The sequence below is a fragment of the Pungitius pungitius genome, chromosome 18 (genome assembly GCF_949316345.1).
Source record: "Pungitius pungitius chromosome 18, fPunPun2.1, whole genome shotgun sequence".
NCBI classification, from domain to species: Eukaryota; Metazoa; Chordata; class Actinopteri; order Perciformes; family Gasterosteidae; genus Pungitius; species Pungitius pungitius.
In genome coordinates, this window is record NC_084917.1 from 8,222,446 (window position 1) to 8,248,180 (window position 25,735).

Sequence of the window (25,735 nt, forward strand, 5' to 3'; positions counted from 1 at the left end):
GGTTTAAAACGCTGTGGAATTAGCACAACGACTTGAAGTGTTGTTGTGTATATTTTCCACCTGGTGTCTTGTACTGTTGTCAAAGCAACAATCAAAGCAGCTGCAGAGCGATGAAATTGTTAATATAAAAAGTATTAAACACTGCAGACATTCGTCATGAGAGCAGAGGATTGTTGTTTCTCCAAACTGTCACTAAAGCTTTCGGTCATCGTTTCGTAAAGGTTCAATATGAGCTCAGGAGCTTCACAGCTGAAGCATCTTACTATACCCCCCGATGTATGATATTACATTTATGCATTGTTCATCATTTTTACTCGTGTTTGACATCATGGAAATTATATTTGGACTAAATAAGTATTTCTTTTTCAACAACCATCTTTTTTTGACACCCAATAACATTTAGAAAACCAGTAACTTTTATCTTTTTGAGAAAGATATTGCATAAAAACCTGGAGCACTTTCCCCAATGACGTGCCCAAGACGTCACACATGCCTTCATAGCGTTTGTCCTAGAATCATCACGGAAATAAAAGTAGTATTACAATAAAGAAATAACTGCACGTACGTCATTGTCATCAATCTATGTGACGTAGGGGGAGGGAGGGATGGAGTGAGTGAGTGAGGGAGGGAGGAAGGGAGGAAGGAGTGGGAGAGGGGTTAGGGTCGAATGCACAGGTTGAGAAGTGAACAAGTGACGAGGGTTTATACGGGGAACAAAAAGAGGAAACCCAAGCATCTGCAACACTAGACCCACCTCGTAGGAAGCACCGTTTGGATCTCCAGTGTTTGGCTCCAGGCTCCAACAGAAAGAGAGAAAACCAACGACAACAAGGACACTTCGCTAGACTTGGGAACTCTTGTCTCAGACCCGCAGTGGACCTCGGCTCGACCCAACTGGCTGTGCCCTGGTTCCGAGTGAACGATGCTGTGGAGGTTGACTCTGGCCGTGGTGTGTGTCGGCGCCATATGCAGCTGCATGAAGACGGACCTGGCCAGCAGGCTGATGATGCCGAGGGACTACGGGGTGAAGCTGTGCGGCAGAGAGTTCATCAGAGCGGTCATTTTCACCTGCGGCGGCTCCCGGTGGAGACGATCCACGGGGGGGGGCGGAGGTGAGTTAAGATTACTGCCTTTTTCTGCATAATCACTTCACTTGTGCGCAGAATTGGACGGGTGTATTTAAAGAAAGAAGAAAACAGCAGGGTTGTTTTCCCAAACAAGACTTTTTGTAAAATCAACTTCTTTCTATGTGTTGAAACAAGGTCTTTAAGCTCAGTATTCTGGTGATTATAAGTCCAGAAATGTATTTCTCTTTGAGGCGGAGGATGATTGAAGGGAAGACAAAAGGGTCCGCAGGGGAGGGACTGTAGTTTTTTTTTTGTCTTTAATTAATTGCAGGCGCATGTTGGTGTAAAAGGAGAGGATCTCAGTCAGCTCCTGTTCATTGTTACTTCCACACTGTTAGCGAGTAAGGATTCCATTGAACGTTATATGACGATGACGCCTCATATTCGCCTCACGCTGATACGCATCCCTCCGTTTCTCCGCAGATCCCTTCCAGTGGAGTTCCCTCAGTGACGTCACGGTGGGGGAAAACCACCACACCTGGCAGTCGGGCCCGGAGTTTACGGCCGACGACCTTTCCCCTCCCCAAAAGGGCCGCTCTCTGTCCCTGGCAGACCTGCTGGCTCTTTACGGGGCCCCCGGAGACGGGCCGTCGCTCGCCGACTCGGCCCTTCAGCAAACCACGGTTTTAGGCCAGAGGGACGGGGAGCGGGCGGCGGCAGCAGCAGGCAGCGGCGTGAGCAGCAAGAAGAAGAGGAACTTTTCTTTGGGTGTGGCGGGAAAGTGCTGCAACCAAGGCTGCAGCAAGAACGATATCGGACGCTTGTGCTAAGGGAGGGGGGCGGGGCATGTGACATGAAGACGGTGTGATGGACATTAGTGGAGGGACGTAGGAGGAGAGTTTACGTCTGCTCTTTAATAGGCCACGGGTAGCCTAACGATTTCCAATGTTCCCTTTATTATTTTGTTTTCAATAATCACTTCATGTTCCGTGTGTATCACTCCCTCAGCGTCATTGAGAATAAATTTGAAATACCGTTGATATGAAATGTCGAGCTGTATCATACGGTGTCTTCCTCTCTTGTTTTTATGGTGCATTTGGACCACATCCGTATTCCACATTACATTATTATACAGAGCCAATATTACACATAATGTCATTTGGGCCGCTGTGAACTTGTGGCAGACATTACGTCCGACACACCCCAAGGCCACTACTGTAAAAGAGCAGGATTTTTAATTCCTAATAATGCATATAAAACAAATAAATGTAACCCCTTGAACAAAACCAATCATCCTTTGAAATGCCTGTTAGCTGTTGGGTAATATAATAATACATCTTAATGAACATTTAGATTTTGATTACAACCTTTAAAGTATTGCAATTTGTTTGGTTTAATAAATGTATATCACACACCTCAAATAAACTAAATAGCCGTTTTATTATTAATTTAATTTTCACATCTGTCTACGCAAATGTATTATAGGTGGCTGCATGTTGCATCAGATGACAGAGCCAGGCTTCATGTCATAGATACTGACTTCAAATAAATAGAACAAACCATGAGATCAATTTGTTTTTCTGAAAATCTTTGGATAAAAAATTATGTTTTACAAAATAATCATATTTGTTCTTACACAGCAATATGCATAAACATGACATTATTGTATCACATCAATGGTTTTATAAGTGAACATGTTTAGAGCGGAGTGATATTTGTCACTTTACAGGGACACTTATTTAGGATCCATTCATTTAATGCACATCATAACACACACATACCAACATTCACACAAGCTCTTCAACTATTTTGAAGATATGAACTAAAGTTGCCACAACAAGCTAGCGCAGAAACTCTCCCTTCATTGTTATTTTCCCCAACGAGACAAACATCAATTTATCAAAAAACAAAAATTACACTCAATGAATCAATGATATGACAAATAAGGTTTTGCATTTTTTGTTCTCTCTAATGTATTATAGACGAATAACCGTGTATAACCGAGGACTGGAGGGGCTTTGTCAGCCCTTTAAACACTCATTCATCCCCGCTGTGCCACGGCTGTCTGGGAGACTATGGAGCAGAAGTCCCCCCGGCTGGAGGATCCGCGCTCGGTTCAAGTCCCTAAAAGTGCCGAAGCACCAGCATGCAGGTGTAGGAGTGCCGTCCGATGGCTGCAATGGCTTCTTTTGTTCAGTGTGCGTTTTATAACAACACAAATGAAAAATCAAAGGGCCGAGCATTTACTGATGAAATGCTGCTTGTTGGTGATTTATACATTTTCCCACCTTCTTGGTCCTGATAATGAGGATTTAACAAGTCATATAAAACTCATCGCATTTCTGCAGTCTTTGACTCGTCACGTTCGGTTTGTACAAAAAACACAAGAGAAAAAGAATCTCACAAAGAAATGTTCTCAGAGACATCTGGATTGGATCTCGTTTGGTCCCTTGAGTCAGAGGTAGTGTACAAATCATCAAATAAATCTGTGTTCTTCATAGAAAGAAGTAAACTGCCAAGAAAGTAACATCACTATAAATCATTGTCATTTAAGAAAAACTAAAATAGTCTGACAGGGACACGGAGCCAAAGACAACAAGGATGTGTCTGGACTAGCGAGTGCATCACTGCTGTAGACCTGGCCAGCTCTTTAAGGACTGACTGCCAGGAGTCCACAGCCAAAGGCCAAAGGTCAAAGGGTTGACGTGGCTCATCTGTCCTTGCTGTCCCGTACGCTGTCCACGCTGTGGAATAATGTCTTGAAGGAAGGACGTAGCCCCGGTTCACCGCTCCAACACTCTGTCATGATCCTGAGAATCTGAAGGACGAAATAAAACACCTATAATATATATATATATACAAAATAAAATAAATAAATAAAATACACCTTTTATTTTATGCATGGACCTTAAACTAAGACACATTTGAATTAAAACAAAACCATAAGTCAAACTTGTTTTGCAGTTTTTTTCTCGTAAAAAGTCACTGACCTCCTTTGGACAATTATCAGGAGCTGGCAGCCTAAATCCCTGTTTTAGCAGGTCTATCAGATGGTAGACGATCATCTGGCCCTGCTTCTCATTTCCTATCTTGTCCATAAACACCTGAAACAGAAAAGCAAGTTAGTAAAAAATGAAAACAGACCCCAAAAAAATTCCGAGACGTTTTTTTTGTCTACTTTGCTCTACTACACATCTACTGATTCCTTTAATAAACACCACCCAGTCATTATATTGGCCAATTGTTGTAGATCATTAGGTTAACAGAGCAATTAAGGGTCGAATAAAAAACAAGGGGCAGCACCGCGGGAGGGCTGCAGTTCTTGTCGTTGTAAGTCAAGAGCTCGTAGAGGACAACACCGAAGCTCCAAACGTCCGACGCCACAGAGAACTTGCTCTCTGTCAGCGACTCCGGGGCGTACCTGCAAAACACCACATGGTGTAAACATACACAACGACGCAAGCGCCTTTCACAGGGTCGACGCTGACGCTGCTGTACGGGCAGATGCCGTAATGTCACCCTGACGCCTCCTAACAAGGGGGTCAGAGGTGTCCTCCTCACCAAAAGATGGGGCTCTCCCCGGGCTCTCTGACGGTGTAGTACTCTTTGTCCTGCGGCAACACCTTGGTGAGGCCAAAGTCACCGATCTTCACCCTCATCTCGCTCTCCACCAGAATGTTCCTCGTGGCCAGGTCTCTGTGGATGTACCGCTTGGTGCCGAGGTAGTCCATGCCCTGAAACGTGACACCACTGATTCACTGATATTGTCTTTTTTAAGAGTCAAAAGAAATAAATAAACTCTTCAAATACATAGCTTGTATAAGTCATTTGACATTGACTTTTTGTAGTTCTCTACCTACATAAAGTTGATCAAATTTGTGTTTTCGAATGTGTGCACAGCCGTCTCAGGCATCCGCTGCGCGGCTGCACTTACACAGTGTGAGCTCTGCAATATGAGCCTGCAAGTATAATGTGTCCTAATGAGAGGCCAGGACCACAATACACACCCTGCCATCATAAATGCAGCTCTAATCATAACCTCCAGCCACCACATTCAGCCAGATTCAACAACCTACAAATAATGATATTGCTCTTTGGCGAGCATGTTTTTGTACACTATCCAACAGGTTGTCTGCATTTAATGTTTTACAATCATATTCTTTGGATCAATCTCTCATCCCGTAACTTATCTATTCCCATGCAGCCGTCTTGCAGAGCGCTGTAAAAGAGACCTGAAATGATCTCATCTCTTGTGATTACCAACATCTCACAGTCATTTGACCTCAACATTTAAATGTTTTGCAAGACAGGAAATACCCAGAAATATAAAAAGGGTTAAAGGGTTAAACAATGTCCCAAGAGCCAGCGCCACCTACTGCATCACCTTACCTTGCAGATCTGTGACGCATATTGCAGCAGTTTGTTCCGATCGAAGCGTTCCTTGTGTTTCAGGAGATAATCTCTCAAGCTGCCGAAGGGGAGATACTCCATGATGAGCCGCAGGTTCTTTCGTCCTGCAGAAACAGAGTTAAGAGAGGGAATGTGAGTGTGTGGAAGCCAGATTCATTTGTTGGAAACATAATCACATCATTGTGTATTTCATAATATGCCCAGAGGATAATATCGTTTTTTCAGGAGAGTGAAAGAAAAACACTGAACGATTCCTGGATCTAACATAAGAACTGAGATTAATCAGTCAAAAAATGTGCTTTATGCCAATACAAGGCATATATTTGATATTTTATTACAATTAAATTCTCTCTCTTCGAAGATGTGATACGTTTTCTTCTTTTTCCTTTCATTATCTGAGCAAAAGAACACTTAATCACATGTTGTCTGTACCTGCACTGTAGCAAACCCCTTTGTATTTAACAATGTTTTCATGCTGGAGGGATTTGAGGATCTCGATCTCCCGCTCAAAGTCCCGGAGGTGCTCGGCGGTGCTGTGCTGCAGTTTCTTTACGGCCACCACCTCCCCCGTGCTGTCCTGCAGGGGGTCGTACCTGCACATCTCCACGCTGCCAAAGTTCCCCTGCAATGTGGGGTCAGAGCGGAGCCCATTTAAGAGACGTGCAGTAGAAACCGGTAGGATTTCATCTCGCCTAATATACATTTGTGCATTCATATTATATCTCAAATCTGCATTGCTCATTTAACCTGTAATGTTTACATTTTTACTGTTTATGCATATTTATATTAGTGCTGTCAAACGATTCAAATATTTAATATTTGTGTCATAGTTAACTCAAAATTAATTACAATTAATCGCACATTTTTATCTATTCTAAATGTTCCTTCATTTACTTTTTCTTCATTTTAATGCATTTCAATGGCTTGATTTATGCAAATGTTTAATTTTACTGGAAAACAACAAACAGGGCAGTACAAAATTAAATTAAAAGTCCACATTCCAGGTAAACAAGGACCTAAAGTGCAGTTAAACTGTGGCTACTTCTTTGCTTTCAGCCAGCAACTCAAACAGACAAGCCTGTTGACATTTTCAGTCAGTCATCCCCCCCCCCAATTTTTTTAAATTATGGATATATATATATTATTATTATTTTTTAAGAAAACGTTGATCTCGCAACAAACACGTTTAACTGACAGCACTCGTTTATATATATATATATATATATATATATATATATATATATATATATATATATATATATGTGTGTGTATATATCCACTATACTGTATATTATATCTACTTCTTTTTTTCTTTTTCATAAATTGCTTCCTTTGCACTTCTGCGTCAGCCGCAAAACAAATATTGTATTTCAAATGTCTTAAAGGCGGTATAATTCAGAAGAATTGAGCAAATGAGTTATTAAAGACATGCACACACACAATATCTGAATACTGTGTAGGAGACAAAGTTGTCTCACTTTGCCCAGCAGCTTGAGAAAGATGAGGTGCCTCTCCTCAAACTGGACGGGCTCCTGTCTCTCGAAGGCCCACGGGAAGCCGGCGCTCCTCGTCCTGTTGGGCACCATGTCGCTCTCCGCCAGCAGCTCGTAGTCTGCGACCAGGTGCGAGGTGGTAGAAAAACAGCGCCATGAAACACTGAAGCGCGCAGGGCGCCGCGTCTCCTCGCGTACGTCGCTCTTCTCTTCCTACCTGGCGTGAAGAGGCTGTTGAGATCTCTGATGATGGCCCTGAAGGAGGGCCGGTGTGAGGGCTCGTAGTCCATGCAGCTGGTGATCAGATTGGCCAGCTCGGTCCACTTGGGAGCCGGCAGCTGGTGCCGGTCCTCGTAGAACAGGTTCTTCTGCACAACACGAGAGCCAGAGTCAGAACCTTTCAAACTGCGTTAAAAACACACGGAAACAATCAAGACAAAGATTAAAAAAAATGACACAGGAGCTATTTCTCGCTGACTTCCAGGGGTCAGTGAGACCAAACTGTTACTTTAATGCAGAGTTTTGCCTCTTGGTTTTAGTGACCTTTGAGCCGTCCAGCGTGCTGAGCGGTTTGTCTCCGCCGCTGCAGATCTCCCAGAGGGTGGTCCCAAAGCCCCACTTGTCCGTGGCTAAACTCAGGCTGTGGGGCTTTCCCATGCACTCGGGGGGCACCCACGGGATGCGCTCCACCAGAACTGATGAGTGGACAGCGGACAGTGGCCCGGGAGCACGGAGAGGAGGACACGTGTTAGTGGATTAATACAGAATACAAATTCACACCAAGGCAGAACCATGTTGACGTGACGTGTTGATCCACACGGGTGTGAGGTGGAAGCTTGGGGGGGGTCAGTGCACGCCATTCCTCTCACCTTCTGTGGGCAGCACGGTGATGCTGATGCCCGGGTCACTGAGTTTGATGAAGGGCAGGCTGCCCGTCATCCGATCCTCCTCCCTGATCAGAAGGACATTCTTGGCACAAACGTTTCCATGAACGAGGTTCTTCTCCTCCTGCGTGCAGACGTGACCGAGTAAAAAAACAATTTTCATTTGCACATGAGATGAAGGTATCTCTCTTATTATCTCCAATATTGGAACGTGTAAAAGATGTGTTGATAGTCTTACCAGGTAGTGCATCGCCCACGACAGCTGCTTGGCCACTTCTAGCTTCCAGGTGATGTTAACGCGGCTTTTATTCTTTTTCAGGTAGGTGTCCACTGAACCAAATTTACCATACTCCTGCACCATCATGTCTGACAGGGAGATGTGAGAGGCATTTCTTTTTAATACACTACAAAAAATCTTCTCCACCAAACTCTTCCTTATTAGAAAAAATGAATAAATCATATCATACGGTAATATATAGATAAACAATATGCTCTCGTGCTTAGTACCATCCCTAATTTGAATTCATATGTTTCTAAGTTTGCTTTTCCAGGCCTCTGCTGTCATGGTTTCCTAGGCACCGAAAGACAATACGTGTGGATCAGTAAAGAGCATTTCGTGACCCTCCTCAGTCACAGTGGAAGGGTTGTGGGACGTCAGTTCCCAACGGGGACGACCTTTGACCTCACACTGTTTGACGCGGGAAAGCTGGCTCTTTTGCCTCACCTCCGATCTACCCATGTCTGGTAGAGGGAGTGTGTGTGTGTGTGTGTGTGTGTGTGTTTTTCAGACTTACTCTCATTGCCACAAACACACACGCCAAAGTTGAGGAGCAGGTGCTTGTGGGAGAGCTGGCTCATCATACTGGCTGCTTCAAAGAAGGACTGTGAGTAAAGAATAAGGAAAGAGAAGCAATTATCTTTTCCTTCTTACGACTCTGACCCCTCCCCACCCCCCCTCAGAGTGTATCCAATCAGAGCCGCTCGTTCACGTCCCTCAGCAGACCAACCTCCGAGTAGTCGCGGTGAGCCTTGTCCAGGATCTTGATAACGACGTCGATGGTGTGTATTTCTCCGTAGTCTCCCACCTCCTTCCTCACGCCGCAGAAGATCTTGGTGAAGGTTCCTTGTCCCAGGCTCTCCTTCTAAAACACAAGAGTTGTGTTTTCTCGGAGTTAAAGATACAGGACATTAAGTATTGACAACATTCTCTAACCTGAGCCAGCATTATAAAAATGAATTTGGAGCATATCCCTTTAGAGGAATTTGGAAAGACCTATGATGTATAGGATGCTCAACATGACAAGATACAAGCTTCCTCAATTTTTATCCCACAAACTAAACTGAATAAAAACAACTGATGTTGTTTTTATTCAGTTTGGTTTGAGCCTTGAAAAGCTCCTCCATAATTTAGAACACTAGATAGAAAGATTAAAAGAAACCCCATCTCGACCCCATTTCATGTTTAAGATGTTACCTTTTCATTCAAAAGGGCCTGAACCAGTACATATTGCACCTAAATCCAGTGAACAAGTGCAAAGACACCCGTCACCAGCTTTGGGTGCAGATCCTGTTTACAAGTCTATAATCTCATTCGCTGAGTAACTCTTAATGCAAAGAACTAATTATGACTGTATGGGAGGAAAGTGAGGAGAGTTTTCTTACAATGACCAGGTCCTCTTTTCGGATCTTGTGAAAGACCATCTGGCTGATGTCGTGTTTGTGGGGCGATGGAGTCAGTGGGACATCGGCACCTTGATTATTTCTACACACCACAAGGTTGGATTTATCTGAAGAGTTAAAAATGAAGAAGAAGTTTTACAATTTATCCAGTTAAAAGATCAGTTAATCCATATATAAAAAAATTAAGGATGCTGTTGCCCATTCTTCCGACCTTATGTACAAAAAAAACAAATGACGAAAGGTCCACAAAAAACACTATAAATGTCACACCTGTGCTGGAGAATATTTCTGGTCCATTGAACGTCAGCATTTTAACATATATATGTTCTTTAGATGGTATGTGTGCATGTTTACAGTATATATTCAGTGCGTGCACGCTCACCCTTGAAGCCGGGTGAGCAGCACCTGGACAGCTGGAATGTGTATCCATCGGTGCGTAGCGCCTCCTTTTGGTAGCAGTGCAGAAGTTCCCTTAGCGAGCCGAAGCTCCTCTTGGCACCACTCAGAATGTGCTCTCCGGACTCCGTCTTCACTATCTGGCAGTGCTTGTAGTCCACTACACTTTCATGCTGAAAACATATCAGAATTATAATTAAGTAGACTCCATAGACATTCTTTTCTATTGTTTACACATTGAACATGTTTTGCTCTCAGTCCGCTCATCAATCCTGGCCATAGAAATACGCCATTCATGACTTGGTTAAAGGACATCCACATTCCCGCTATATTACAAAGTTCATCAGAAGTTTCAGGGTTCCAGAGGTGTCAATTATTTAAAATCAGAGTAACGTTTCTGACAGCGCTGCACGGGAGTGAGCAACACAAAGAGGGAATTTGGTGAGAAAAATAGACTTCTATCTAAATTTGGAAGATGACCCGTTGATCCGTCCAGTCAGACTGCTGAAACATCTCACTAATTTCCAGAAAAAAACCTTGAAATGTATTTATACGAATGAGAGGTCTACCATAATTTGCAAGCAAGTATTTATATTTAACAAATAGTCTAATGGCCTTGGCGACGCATTGCACCAGCTAATGGAAGAGATGCTTTGGCGGTCTGCTGTGATACGTTTGGTCGTGGCCTGAACGTGACATCGACCAGTTAGAAAAAAGACTGCGTCGAAAGAGCCTGATTATTTAAGTCCTGTGTGAAGAATACAGTACCTCACACGTGAACTGACAACAACAACTTACCCCGACCACAAAGGAAATGAAGTATTTGTCGTAGTCCCGGGGGCTGCAGCGAAGGATGTACAGACCTTGGTGGTTACCAGAGCGACGCAGCTTAGCTATCGTAAACTCCATCCTGTGAACAGAAGGCAGAATGTGTGTGTGTGTGAAGCGTTCTGTGGTTGCGGGTGCACGTGTGACGTGCCTTATTTCTGTGTGTGTGTGTGTGTGTGTGTGTGTGTGTGTGTGTGTGATACTCACGATACAGGGCCGTGGCAGTGGCTCTGAATGCACTCCAGAAGTCTCGGTGGAGCCACCTCCCTGCACAGGTAATGGTGGGCATCTGCGACCAGTCTGTAATAGCCATCAACCAATGACGCGAAAGAGAGAGCCTCGGCGAGCGATTGGAACTCCAGTTCCTTTGTGGTACGACAGAAACACATCATTCAGTACCTCTCTGTACTTTAAGTAAAACAGTAAAATGTCATCCATGCTCTATGACAGGATAATATTAGGCAACACTGGCATTGGGCGGATACTGGCTACAATATTTGGGTGACAATGTGGCGAATCCATTGAATTCAAAACTATGAACTATATCAATTAAAATTGATTTTTAATTCTAATAATTGGACAACATTTATAACCTTTATTGCCCCCCAGCCACAAGTGTTGCCATTTAAACACCTTGCAGGGTAGAGCTTGAATGTTGCCAAAATATGACTTACAGACTGAATTAAATCTGATTGACGCCAAGGGAATAAATGATCGCTCTGAAAGTGGTGATAGTAATGCAGGGCACAGCATGAAGAGGAGCTAAGCGAGTTCTCTACCAGGTTCTGGTTGTCCTGTCTGGTGAGGGTAACTATGCGACTCTCCGCTGAGCCCTCCTTATTGGCCTGTCTGATGCTGATGTCGATCACCTCGGCGAAGTCACAGTATGTTTGAAGCTCCTGGAGGCACAACAACAGGACAAAACACATTTATACTCCACAAAAAAAAGCGTGCACACTCATGCGCTCTTGTCGTTACTGGTTATTTTAACCGACTCCTAGAGCTCCATCTATTGGCGGCCGTGGCTGCTTCACACTGTGGCAGAATTGGATGCCGTGGCATCACCACGGCAACATGAACCCCATCTCTTGGCCCTCACCTCCTCCGCTCCCTCCCCCTCGTTCCCTTTGGACCACTGGATGCCCTTGTCGCCCGTGACGACGATGGTGACTTTGCGCTCCGACAGGTCGGTGACTCTGAAGCGCTCGGAGTAGAGGGCGGGCAGCAGCATCTCCAGGCTCATCAGGTACTTCAGCTTCAGGTTGCACACCGTGGCCTTGCATTCGCTGAACTGCTGGATGAACTTCTTGAAACGGTAGCGGATCCTCTTCCGAGTCAAGATGTTGTACTCCTGGATGCGGCTTTGCATGCATCTCGGCAGGAAGGATTTGTAGCTTAAAAAAAAAGCAGAGGAAGGGAAATATTGAAATGAGGAGAACAGGATGAACGAATAGGAAGCGATGCACAAGGAGAAGGGAGGGAGGAAACTCGTTTAAACTGGCAAACGCAATTTAAGAGAATTATTATTTCAAGTGCAACACACCTAACGGACAGAAACATAGTCTCTTACAGAGAGATAACTAATTCAGCTGCACGAACGCGCATAATGAAAGTAGATGCTGTCTGTGTTCTGTGGAGCCCGTTGCGCTGCAGCCTCGGAGCGAGCGCTTCCAACTGTTTGGGTAAGAGAGCGCGCCGCAGATACGACACCCAAACCGTCTGGAATCATTTTTGTGTAAGTTAAATGTTGTTGTTTTTTTTAGTTTCATTGCAAACACGTGTTGTGTTCTAAGGGAGGGATGTTTCTACCAGGTTGCCGTACATTTTCCCTTCTTAAATAAAAATATCAAAATACGCCTCTGGGGATGGCCTCCTACCTGTTGTAGTTGTAGACGTCCACAGGTGACTGAGCGTTCTCTTTGGCGAGCCTCACCATGTCCAGCACCGCCATGCCCAGACACTCCTCCTGGGCCTCGTGGCTCACCGGGATATCCACCCATCCATTCAAGAAGTCACTACGCCTCTGGAGGAGGAAGAAAACACACCATGCGAAGAAATACATCAACTCTTAGAGGTTAGAGGAATGAGGTGAGAGACGGGGAAGGAGCAGGGGATTGGAGTCTCTTTATGGAACGTGGAAATGTGTGCTTGAAATAAAAAAAAAGGCTATTTTAAAGGGGAACTTTATTCGATATGATTCAGTGCCGGTTAGGTCGCTCACAAGTCAAGCTTTACAACAACAGCCTGTGTGAGAGTCTGTTAACACGCACTACATCATTTAAATGTGAAAGTGGAGAACAGAGAACAATAGAGCTGTGTTGAAAAAAAGTGGAACTATCAAACGTATGTATACACACACACACACACACACACACAGTAAAGAGAAAACCTGTTCCCCATTCGTATTTCTAACACTCATACTACCCCACTTCCTGTTTGCTTAACACTCACGATGCCTGACGTGACACAGACGAAGAGGGAAGGGGGCATATTTACTTTTACATCCAACATTTCTGTGAATATTTGTGTTTTATAAGAACAAAGCCGGGAAGAGACAGAGAGAGAGAGAGAGGAGGGGGGGGGGGGAACGGGGTGAAGGAAGAAAAACATTTCAAAGACACTGCGGTTTGGTTTCGGGAAAAAACCTGAAGAAACTGGTATGCCATGACGCAGTCGTCCATCACAGGGGTCTCCGCCCCCTTGGACACGCCATAGCGGTGGGCGCTCAACGCATTGCCGTTGCTGTACCAGCCGGTAAAATAGTACCTGGATAGAATGAGCCAATCGGACCGGTCACAGTAAGAAGAGGGCGAATTACCACCACGAACGACGCATGGAAAAGCGGGAAGCCGATTAAGCAGAGAATAAAACACAAACTTCTACCTGACTCTCAAGTGCAGGACCTCGCGGGCTGGCCGCTGCAGTTTAAAGATGTGATTAGGAGGAAACCATCTCCTGTCACTCTCCCTCATCAGGCCGAACATGCTGCAGTACACTGGAGCGATCCCTAAAAAAAAAAGAAGAAGAAAACAATCAGATGTTTTGCATCGGGTTACTAATTAGAAGCGACTATAGAACAGCGGCTGGCCAATATTTTAAAACACACAAAGTATTGCAATCATTTTCTATGTATCTATACACACACACAACTTGATCAGTTGTAACTGGAAGCCGCTGTGATTTAATCATTCAAGATGACAACAAACTATGAACAATTTGTACTCCAGAGTAAAAGAAGTTCCCATGAACAGTTATATGACTGTTTAAAGTAAATGACTTTTACGAGAACAATAAACACACTTTTATGGAACTCTCCTGAGTTGTGGCCTTTTGGTGGAAGTAACCCAACATTCTTGCTGTTGTTTTACATTAGTTCACATTAACATGTTTCTTTTGGCTTCACCGCCAAGCATTCTGACATGAGTTGTTTTACCAGATATGGTGAAAAACATCGTAATACTGATTCTTGACCCGTGGTGCTATTTTCACCATGTTTCCATCCACATTTCAAGGCCGGACCTCCCGGGGCGAAGCTAATTAGCATACTTTCGGGGGCAAGACCACTAAATCAACCCACGACGCGTTCGCTCATGTTAAACTCCTTGGGTGGATGGCGTGGACTTAGCTAGTGAAAAGTCATTTGTTGTTCGAAGCGAGGGGTTTCACCAGACAGCCTGCAGCAGGAAGCACTCAGGGTGAGGCGATGCTATAAGGGTGCGCTGGAGGAAACACGTTCGACCACAACGGGGGGTAGTGAAGCAGAGTGGATCTGCAAGCAAATTCTCTCGCCCTGTTTTTCAAATAATAATAATGTGAACTTTTGATTGACATATGCATTACAAGTTGCATTTAAGCCCCCCAGGATGGACTGAATACACAGAACCTCTCCTATTCGATCGTATCAGGTGGGACTGTTGTTTGACTTCATCTTGCAGTGTTTGCATCCCGACAGAAGAAATCGGACTTCTGCTCTGTTCTTAACACAAAGCCACATTCAAAAAAACGTCAGTGCAAAGGCAGACGTTCCAAGTGGGGGGGGATATATACGCAGAAGAATTGAAGAGAGGTTGTTTCTTATCGGCTCACTGGGCAAGAGAGAGAGAGAGAGTGTGTCGTGGAGAGATAGGGCTCGGGTTCAGGGGAAAATAGACACAACAGTCGACAACTTCCTGATTTGTGTCTGTCAGAAAGTAAAAGAGAAAAGCCAGTGGTTCTGTTTCCACAAAATAAACACTGCGTCGGCTCTGATAGTAAAATCGCCTATCTCAATTGCTCCAACAGGAAGTTCTTGGTGAGGAATGAAGGTGGATTAACTTGGATTAACTGACGATGCCTTGGAAATGAACAACAAATTGCATTTGATAATGTACTATGTTGTAATAAGCAGATTAAAGCTAACAGCCACAGGATGGATGACGGATGTTTGGCTCTAAAACTTGTCCCAAGTTAACAGTAAACAAAAAGTTTTTCTTTATCTATATAGTCCAATTAAAAGCCAAATAATGTGCTCTTTAACTCTGGTGAGAAGGAAGTAAATGGTGTCGTTGCTGTCCACAGAGCGATCTCCTCAAATCTCCTCACTTTAAAACAACTGTGTCAAATTGTTACTTTGGAACTCAAACTGGTTACTAAGTGGTTTCAACAAAACAAACTATCACTAAATCAGAGTAAATGCAAAATGATGATATTTGATAAATTTAAAGACACCGTGCCATGTGCTTCCTGACTGTGGGAAATATGATTATGTGTTTGCTACACACAGTAGACACTGTGTTTACACGTCTCTGTAAAAAGTCACTAAAAAGCTACAGCTGGAGTTCTCTCTAGGAGCAGGAAAGGGGGCAAGTTTGGAAGAATCACCATAGCAACATATCCACAAACTGCTCCGGCTCATTTAACCCAGCTGGATAAACTTGCTACCCCCCCCCCCCCCTGAAAAAAAGCAGCTCTCTTCCTCATTGTCTCTCACACTGTCCCTCACACTGTCCCTCACACTGTCTCTCACACTGTCTTTCATACTGTCTCTCACACTGTCCCTCACACTGTCTTTCATACTGTCTCTCACACTGTCCCTCACACTGTCTCTCACACTGTCTTTCATACTGTCTCTCACACTGTCCCTCACACTGTCTCTCACACTGTCTCTCACACTGTCTCTCATACTGTCTTTCATACTGTCTCTCACACTGTCTCTCACACTGTCCCTCACACTGTCTCTCACACTGTCTCTCATACTGTCTTTCATACTGTCTCTCACACTGTCTCTCACACTGTCCCTCACACTGTCTTTCATACTGTCTCTCACACTGTCTCTCACACTGTCCCTCACACTGTCTCTCACACTGTCTCTCATACTGTCTTTCATACTGTCTCTCACACTGTCTCTCACACTGTCCCTCACACTGTCTCTCACACTGTCTCTCACACTGTCTCTCATACTGTCTTTCATACTGTCTCTCACACTGTCTCTCACACTGTCCCTCACACTGTCCCTCACACTGTCTCTCACACTGTCTCTCACACTGTCTCTCATACTGTATTTCATACTGTCTCTCACACTGTCTCTCACACTGTCTCTCATACTGTCTCTCACACTGTCCCTCACACTGTATTTCATACTGTCCCTCCCACTGTCCCTCCCACTGTCTCTCATACTGTCTCTCACACTGTCTCTCACACTGTCTTTCATACTGTCCCTCACACTGTCCCTCCCACTGTCTCTCATACTGTCTCTCACACTGTCCCTCACACTGTATTTCATACTGTCCCTCCCACTGTCCCTCCCACTGTCTCCCATACTGTCTCTCACACTGTCTCTCATACTGTCTCTCACACTATCTCTCATACTGTCTCACACACTGTCTCTCATACTGTCTCTCACACTGTCTCTCACACTATCTCATACTGTCTCACACACTGTCTCTCATACTGTCTCTCACACAGTCTCAAAGACTGTCTCACACACTGTCTCTCATACTGTCTCTCACACTGTCTCTCACACTATCTCATACTGTCTCACACACTGTCTCTCATACTGTCTCTCACACAGTCTCAAAGACTGTCTCACACACTGTCTCTCATACGGTCTCTCACACAGTCTCACAGACTGTCTCACACACTGTCTCTCATACGGTCTCTCACACAGTCTCACAGACTGTCTCACACTGTCTCTCATACTGTCTCAAAGACTGTCTCTCATAGTGTCTTTCATACGGTCTCTCACACTGTCCCTCACACTGTCTTTCATACTGTCTCTCACACTGTCCCTCACACTGTCTCTCACACTGTCTTTCATACTGTCTCTCACACTGTCCCTCACACTGTCTCTCACACTGTCTCTCACACTGTCTCTCATACTGTCTTTCATACTGTCTCTCACACTGTCTCTCACACTGTCCCTCACACTGTCTCTCACACTGTCTCTCATACTGTCTTTCATACTGTCTCTCACACTGTCTCTCACACTGTCCCTCACACTGTCTTTCATACTGTCTCTCACACTGTCTCTCACACTGTCTCTCACACTGTCTCTCATACTGTCTTTCATACTGTCTCTCACACTGTCTCTCACACTGTCCCTCACACTGTCCCTCACACTGTCTCTCACACTGTCTCTCACACTGTCTCTCATACTGTATTTCATACTGTCTCTCACACTGTCTCTCACACTGTCTCTCATACTGTCTCTCACACTGTCCCTCACACTGTATTTCATACTGTCCCTCCCACTGTCCCTCCCACTGTCTCTCATACTGTCTCTCACACTGTCTCTCACACTGTCTTTCATACTGTCCCTCACACTGTCCCTCCCACTGTCTCTCATACTGTCTCTCACACTGTCCCTCACACTGTATTTCATACTGTCCCTCCCACTGTCCCTCCCACTGTCTCCCATACTGTCTCTCACACTGTCTCTCATACTGTCTCTCACACTATCTCTCATACTGTCTCACACACTGTCTCTCATACTGTCTCTCACACTGTCTCTCACACTATCTCATACTGTCTCACACACTGTCTCTCATACTGTCTCTCACACAGTCTCAAAGACTGTCTCACACACTGTCTCTCATACTGTCTCTCACACTGTCTCTCACACTATCTCATACTGTCTCACACACTGTCTCTCATACTGTCTCTCACACAGTCTCAAAGACTGTCTCACACACTGTCTCTCATACGGTCTCTCACACAGTCTCACAGACTGTCTCACACACTGTCTCTCATACGGTCTCTCACACAGTCTCACAGACTGTCTCACACTGTCTCTCATACTGTCTCAAAGACTGTCTCTCATAGTGTCTTTCATACTGTCTCTCACACTGTCCCTCACACTGTCTTTCATACTGTCTCTCACACTGTCCCTCACACTGTCTCTCACACTGTCTTTCATACTGTCTCTCACACTGTCCCTCACACTGTCTCTCACACTGTCTCTCACACTGTCTCTCATACTGTCTTTCATACTGTCTCTCACACTGTCTCTCACACTGTCCCTCACACTGTCTCTCACACTGTCTCAAAGACTGTCTCTCATAGTGTCTTTCATACTGTCTCTCACACTGTCCCTCACACTGTCTTTCATACTGTCTCTCACACTGTCCCTCACACTGTCTCTCACACTGTCTTTCATACTGTCTCTCACACTGTCCCTCACACTGTCTCTCACACTGTCTCTCACACTGTCTCTCATACTGTCTTTCATACTGTCTCTCACACTGTCTCTCACACTGTCCCTCACACTGTCTCTCACACTGTCTCTCATACTGTCTTTCATACTGTCTCTCACACTGTCTCTCACACTGTCCCTCACACTGTCTTTCATACTGTCTCTCACACTGTCTCTCACACTGTCCCTCACACTGTCTCTCACACTGTCTCTCATACTGTCTTTCATACTGTCTCTCACACTGTCTCTCACACTGTCCCTCACACTGTCTCTCACACTGTCTCTCACACTGTCTCTCATACTGTCTTTCATACTGTCTCTCACACTGTCTCTCACACTGTCCCTCACACTGTCCCTCACACTGTCTCTCACACTGTCTCTCACACTGTCTCTCATACTGTATTTCATACTGTCTCTCACACTGTCTCTCACACTGTCTCTCATACTGTCTCTCACACTGTCCCTCACACTGTATTTCATACTGTCCCTCCCACTGTCCCTCCCACTGTCTCTCATACTGTCTCTCACACTGTCTCTCACACTGTCTTTCATACTGTCCCTCACACTGTCCCTCCCACTGTCTCTCATACTGTCTCTCACACTGTCCCTCACACTGTATTTCATACTGTCCCTCCCACTGTCCCTCCCACTGTCTCCCATACTGTCTCTCACACTGTCTCTCATACTGTCTCTCACACTATCTCTCATACTGTCTCACACACTGTCTCTCATACTGTCTCTCACACTGTCTCTCACACTATCTCATACTGTCTCACACACTGTCTCTCATACTGTCTCTCACACAGTCTCAAAGACTGTCTCACACACTGTCTCTCATACTGTCTCTCACACTGTCTCTCACACTATCTCATACTGTCTCACACACTGTCTCTCATACTGTCTCTCACACAGTCTCAAAGACTGTCTCACACACTGTCTCTCATACGGTCTCTCACACAGTCTCACAGACTGTCTCACACACTGTCTCTCATACGGTCTCTCACACAGTCTCACAGACTGTCTCACACTGTCTCTCATACTGTCTCAAAGACTGTCTCTCATAGTGTCTCACCCACTGTCTCACACAGACTGTCTCTCTCACTGTCCTTCATACTGTCTCTCACACTGTATAGCTGTACAGTGTTGCGATGCAGAGAACATCTGGAAAGCCGCTGCATGTCGTGCTTTTCGTAAAGTCCTATTTCTATATGGTCATCTATACATACTTATACTGTATATACACATACATATGATGCATAAGCGCAAAGAGTGCACTCATCCTGTCTGTGTCAGGCTCGTAGCCCTCGCAGTGGGGGGCGGTGGTAGTTTTTATTTAATTCATGTTATTGTGTTTTGCCCAAAGTTTGCCTCAGGGGGCTTTACAGTGTGTACACGTGTGACATCCCCGGTCTCGAAACTCCCACATAAACACAGGAAGAAAAAAAGAAACAGCAGAGGAGGATGGCATGAACAGACTGCGATGGATGTACAAAAAGCAAAATGTACAATATGATTGTACATGATTTAAATATACAGACTATAGTATGGGAGTAAATCTGTGTCATCGGGTTTTGAAAGAAAAAGGTGATTGAATTTCTAGCACTGAATATTTACGTATTGAAATTATGTATCTGAATGTTTTTCAACGATAAAATACTGCAAAAAAATCTGTGATAAACCAATAAGTACTGTGATCTTATATGTTGTGTTGTAATTGAAGTGTACTAGTTATAAGATGAAGACAAACTATGTATACTATGTTATATTCACTCATTGAGGCATAAAGCCAAAATGTTCCTACATAGAATGCATTGGAGGTGAGGGAGAGGTAAGGCAGAGAGGGGTTTTAGATTCACACATGGCAGTTCACACCTGGATGTGAGAAGACCGGGAGGAGGTACATTGAAGAAGGAGCCAATGACATTTGAATACACCCAAAAGACAACCTCCCCCGGGAGTTTTGAATCATCGAAAGGGAAGGAGAACAGTTTGAATTTTCTGGAGCCGTTCTGATAAGTCACCTTTGACTTGGTCTGAGAATTCTCTATTTTGCGAAATATATCACTATTCACATTGTATTTCACTTTGTAATTGTAGACCTTACTCTTTGTTTAGTTATTAAATACTTTTTGATTTTTAAAACCTGAGCTAGTCGACTCTTTGATTCACCGTGTCCTGCCGGGACGAGAACAAAGGGAATGTGGTCTCCCTTCGGACTTCAGAACCCAACAGGTTGAACATGCCAAGCATTTAAAAATTGTTCAAATCCTACTTTCATGACCATGTTAAACAGAACCATATGATACATTATCACACTGTGTTCTTTTTCTCCCCTCTGTTCTTTCATAATGTTGATTTCTATCTTCCTGCAAAGACCTGATTAGACTAATGTTCAAAATAAAAACTGCTCTACGGTTCATATGAGTTAACTAAACAATAATTTGCCTACAGGAAGACTGAAATCCTCTTTTGACTCACCACAGGCTTTCGCTGCACTTATGCACAGTTCCTCTGCTACGTACTCCCCGGGCGGAAACGTGAGCGCGCTCTCTGAACCGTTGCCTTCTCCTCCACCCTTCCCCACGTAGTACAGGTAGACGGTGAGGCAGGTGGCGTCCGCGTCCTGCTCGGAGTCCACTCCGGCGGCCGGGTGGAGGTCGGGCAGGGTGCCGTTAGGAGGCGCTGCGGGACCGGGGGTGGGCGTGTCCATGTTGGTCAGCAGAATACAGGCCATGCGCTGCGTGAAACAAACATCCACCTGTACGTGCGGATAGATAGACAAGACAAGGATGTAAACATCAGAGGAAGGGGTTGGTGAGAGAAGCCGCCTGAGGGACCTCGTACATGACGATCGCTGATGGTGGCAAAGTGAACATGCTGATGTTTAGCAAAGGGCAGGTTTACCATGTTCATGCAGCCTGGTCAACCTGCTAACATTTCATAATTAGCATTAAACACAGGAATGGGAATGTCCTCGGTTGAAGTTGGTCCATTCAGAGATGGTCTGACCCAAATTTGAAGGCTATTTATTCAATAGCTGCTTTGACATTTCACTCAAAACCTCAAATGGGAACCTCATGCACAAAACCCATAGAGGTAAGGAACTAAGGGAAGCTACTGGAAGCAGTGGCTTTAGATTGTTTTGTGAATGTTACTGTATATGATAACACAATAATCAATCCATCAAGCAATCAATTCATCAGAAAGTTAGGCCCCTATCAACCACAAAAAGAAGTGTATTCGTTACACTCTTGTGAGCGGCTCATCTGTGACAGATTTCTACCTGTTTGACAGAAATGAGACATAAGATAAGATATATTTGGGGATTCAGAGGGTGTGAAAACTACTTCATGTTTAGAAGCAATTTGCAAGTAGAAATATGCACACATGTCACAATCACCACATTTACTTTTCTCCACTCCACTCAGAAGAGGTTTCCATCAGTGATCACAGGACCGGTTTATCTCCACTCATGTTTTAGTGTTGTTTGAACAAAAACAAAGCTTCTGCATTCTCTGAAATGTGTGGGAATGAATTACCATGTATCTGGCGTACGGTCAGCACTGTGCAGTCTTTCTGGGAAACTTCAACGAAAACCAATTCAGATGTAGAACAAAGTAGCTTATGTGGCTGAGATCAAGTGTGAAGCTTAGCAATAAGAGCGCACTCTAACTTCTAGGACACATCCACATGGAACAGTGTCTGAATCAGATGTCTGTGATGCTTTGGAATCCCTCTCTACAACCAGAAACTACATTACTTGTATTCAATACTAAATATAATATAAATATATTTTGTGTTTGTATGTGCGTGGTGTGTTTTCTCCTCCCTGGTCTCTGCCAGGAGCATGACCTTTTGTTGTTGTGGTTTCCACGTATTGTTTTCCCTAATCAAAAATAAAGAATTGTCTCATATATCTTAGAGAACAAATAATAATACACGATTTTTAATGTGTTATGTCACACCTTTATACTATTTACTGCAATGCAGCACAGCCAATTGGGGGGGTTTCCTCATTTTATTTCTGGACCTCCAGCACATTCAGTATCCACAGATGTTCCTGGTTTACTCCAGTAATCTCATGAGATGTGTATTTGGCAAGAGAGCGCAGAGAACTTAATGTTGTTTAAGTACGGTGTTCCATGTAGGATTCTACGCTGACCCTGGCGCAGAGTCCGGCAGATAATTCTATTTTCTTTGGCACAGTAACAGCCACGGAAGGCTTCACTTTATCTGTTCCCTCGTGACGTCCTCCGTCCCGGGACCCTCATATGGGTCCTCAAACAAACCACTGACGGCGAGAGAGTGACAGGAGGAAACCTCGGGCAGAGCACCAGAGGATGGACAGCAGAGGCCTGCGCAGGCTGACAGAACGTTCTTGAAGGCAGTTATCTCTTTCATATAAACAAGAGGGAAAGCGGGAACGTTGCCCGCTAGCTTTCTGTCAGTGTGTTCACACACCCACCGCGGAGCAGCTCCTTATCAGGCACATGCTGCTGGTAGTGATCACAGTTATCAACTCGGACACATTCCGCCCTTAATGGCTGTTCTGCTTCAATCCTGGCTGCCGACGCCGCGTCTCTAAAATTCTAACTTTCTGGGCTCCCTTCAAATTCCCAAAGAAGGAATTGTTTACTAAGCAACCACGGCGCATGGAGTAGAGAGGGTGTGCCAGGGTGACCACTGGCTGCTCCGTGTCCCGTGTCCCAATCCCTAACTGCTGCCCTGGCGCCCGTACACACTACTCCAACTGTATCACTCTTCTTTGTGAGAAGCACAGATGTACTAAATGAATGACCATTTTAAGTTCATATTTGAGTCAATATAAACATTTCCGTTTTGCCCTCATCATTAATTCATCAGAAGATTACTCCAGAAAACAATATGAAAGGCATGTGCAAATTAGAGACAATGTTGAAGCTATCAATCAGCCCTTAGCTAAGCTCTTGTCCACATTAAAGATCATCAAACACGACACCTGTTTCTAGCATCATCCTCGTGCATGGAGTTATTCGCATGGTGTCCAGATGGGCAACGCTGAGAGTGACATACTCAAGACAAGGGCTCCGCCCCTGACTAAAACTTCTGAGGAAGCGGTTCTGTGCCAAACATTTGCAATAACTTTGTTTATTTTATTACACAAAATGCCATTTGGCTTCACACGAGCCGGCAACACCAATATAAACCAGTCATGTTTTAAGGCTTGCGGTTGTATGCGAGTCCGAACACCACGTGTGGAATGTTTACACACGAAACATGGTGAAGAGGAGCACCCCTCCCACAGCTGGTTGTCACAAAAACTCCAATTAAAGTCAACCTAGCTATCTCTTTTCTTGATCTTTTGGTACAACGCTATTAAAAATAATTGATTAAAAGACCGTGGGCAGGAAAGGTCTACTAAAAGTGTGAGGTAATCTGCTCTGAACAGTACGGTCTGAAGTTCAAATAGTCACTTCCCATGTAGTGAGGCAACAGTTGGAGTTGTTTCAGTGGGGTAATACTTCCCCAAAACCTCTGCCAAGTGTGCTTACTCTCTGGAGAGGCAATTTGAAATCAACACAATACGAAGAAATAGAATTACACAGGGTTTTTTGCACCAATGCACAGCCTGGACATGCTGTGCGCTTTATCTCCCTTACAATAAAAGCATTTGGAGCGAATTTATTTGATTTCTGGTCGGTTATGAACCGTGAATCATTTTGACAAGGCTTTCATGATCAAGTCGGATGCACACTTCAACAACTAAATGAATTGTGCTGAACATGAGGCTCACATCATAACAGCGTGGGGTGTTTTTTATTATTTCGCTTCAGATCTCGCTGGAAGTCACTGTAATATCCGGCACTTCAAAGAAAAGCGCCAGACATTATTCAGCCCCAAGTGTGACGTGTGACAATTGTGCAGCTGTACCTTTTCTATTGCTGCTGCGTGGTCCTTTTTAAATGAGCCAACCGTCTTTTTTTTCCCCTTCGTTTCAGCAGCTGACAGTTCAGTTCTTTATAAGTGACCTAAATATACAGAATAATGTGCTTTCCCCCCCCCCATTTGCGGTCTGTGTGCTTTGACAAGAAGCCTAATTGAGAAAGAACGTTTGCATTTAAAACAAGTGTTTATGATCTTGAAATCTTGTAACAACAGATGTACATCTCGACTTTCCCAAAATAGTATGAGTATGGGCCTTGTAGTGATGTACCTGATGCACTGCTCCCTCGACCCAGCAGTCACTTTAAAGACCCATATTAGTACTGCTGCTTGTGGCATGACTCAAACATTTCCAATAACACTGCCTCCCTTCTCTTAACCAGAGAACGCTGCCCGCATTACTAGGCTTCGACTGGAAAGTCACTTGGCGGCTATGCAGAGAAATACCTTGCTTGCCTTTTCAAATGGATTAGTACTTGGATTATGGATTATTGTTGTATAGAAGATGTGGCAGCAGTTTTTTCAAACTGATCTAGAGGTGTGAATTTAAAGATGAACCTTACCAAGTCTGTGTCCCATTCAGTCAGGTGTCACAAAGGATTGTCTCGTTTGTTTGACCTCATCTTAATTCTAGCTCGAGAAAATTGACAGTTCTCTAGATTCCCAATGTATGCTATTAAATGATTGCTTATGTCATGCGTTACTCTTAAAGACATTGGTATTGGCCGACATAGTGTCATTTCCAACTCCAACTTGGTATTGTCCTTTAGATATCCACCATTGATACGGCTCTTCTCAGAATTCTCCTCAACCAGAAGCTTTTTGCAGAGCTTTAGAATTAGAAAAACATCACATCAGGTGAGGGCCTTCCTCATGAAGCAGCTATAAATTCTAACCTATAGTTTATTACCACGCCTGTCAACTGAGCAGGTTCATATCTTAGATCTACACAACATCCGAGATCATGAATCTCTGGTCCTCTGCCATAGTGAAACACAAGTTTTAGCTACACACAGCTGGTTATCCGCTAAACTGGCCATAATTGTTCTTCAGGGACACAACGATCGCTTTCAACATGCACACACACACACACGCACACAGATGACTTACCCCGTCTGTTCGTCTTCAGGTTGTGCTGTTGCTGCGCAGAGTTGTCCAAAAGTCGCGGAACCTTCCGTTCCCGCCGGGGATCGTATCCGTTTACCGAACCCTCTGCCGGCTCGCATGACGCCGGAGTGTTCGGCCCCGACTGCCCCGCGAGATGGTCTCCTCCAGTGGAAGCCGCACCGAGGTGATGACGGCCCCCGGTGGGCGGGGTGGAACGCGTCACTACTGGGCTCTTCTGCCCGAGGCACTCGCGCGCTTCCGTGTTTTCATGCGGAAGCG

General features: G+C 44.6%; 2 protein-coding genes across 2 annotated transcripts; one reads left to right on the forward strand and one right to left on the reverse strand.

The window, feature by feature from the left end:
• Window positions 1-644: 644 nt before the first annotated feature.
• Window positions 645-1,985, forward strand: rln1 (relaxin 1). Its single transcript, XM_037484686.2, has 2 exons — window positions 645-1,112; window positions 1,551-1,985. The coding sequence occupies exons 1-2, from the start codon at window positions 923-925 to the stop codon at window positions 1,895-1,897; spliced, it is 537 nt and encodes a 178-aa protein (XP_037340583.2). The 5' UTR covers window positions 645-922; the 3' UTR covers window positions 1,898-1,985.
• Window positions 1,986-2,984: 999 nt separating this feature from the next.
• jak2a (Janus kinase 2a) lies at window positions 2,985-25,658 on the reverse strand. Its single transcript, XM_062558768.1, has 24 exons — window positions 25,460-25,658; window positions 20,906-21,185; window positions 13,642-13,765; window positions 13,404-13,524; window positions 12,636-12,781; window positions 11,858-12,152; window positions 11,538-11,657; window positions 10,966-11,123; window positions 10,729-10,840; window positions 9,917-10,103; window positions 9,517-9,641; window positions 8,862-8,996; window positions 8,649-8,736; window positions 8,093-8,220; window positions 7,840-7,978; window positions 7,514-7,665; window positions 7,188-7,338; window positions 6,956-7,089; window positions 5,910-6,099; window positions 5,457-5,581; window positions 4,629-4,801; window positions 4,371-4,488; window positions 4,058-4,171; window positions 2,985-3,885 (listed from the first exon to the last, which is right to left on the reverse strand). The coding sequence occupies exons 2-24, from the start codon at window positions 21,159-21,161 to the stop codon at window positions 3,778-3,780; spliced, it is 3,399 nt and encodes a 1,132-aa protein (XP_062414752.1). The 5' UTR covers window positions 21,162-21,185; window positions 25,460-25,658; the 3' UTR covers window positions 2,985-3,777.
• Window positions 25,659-25,735: the final 77 nt, after the last annotated feature.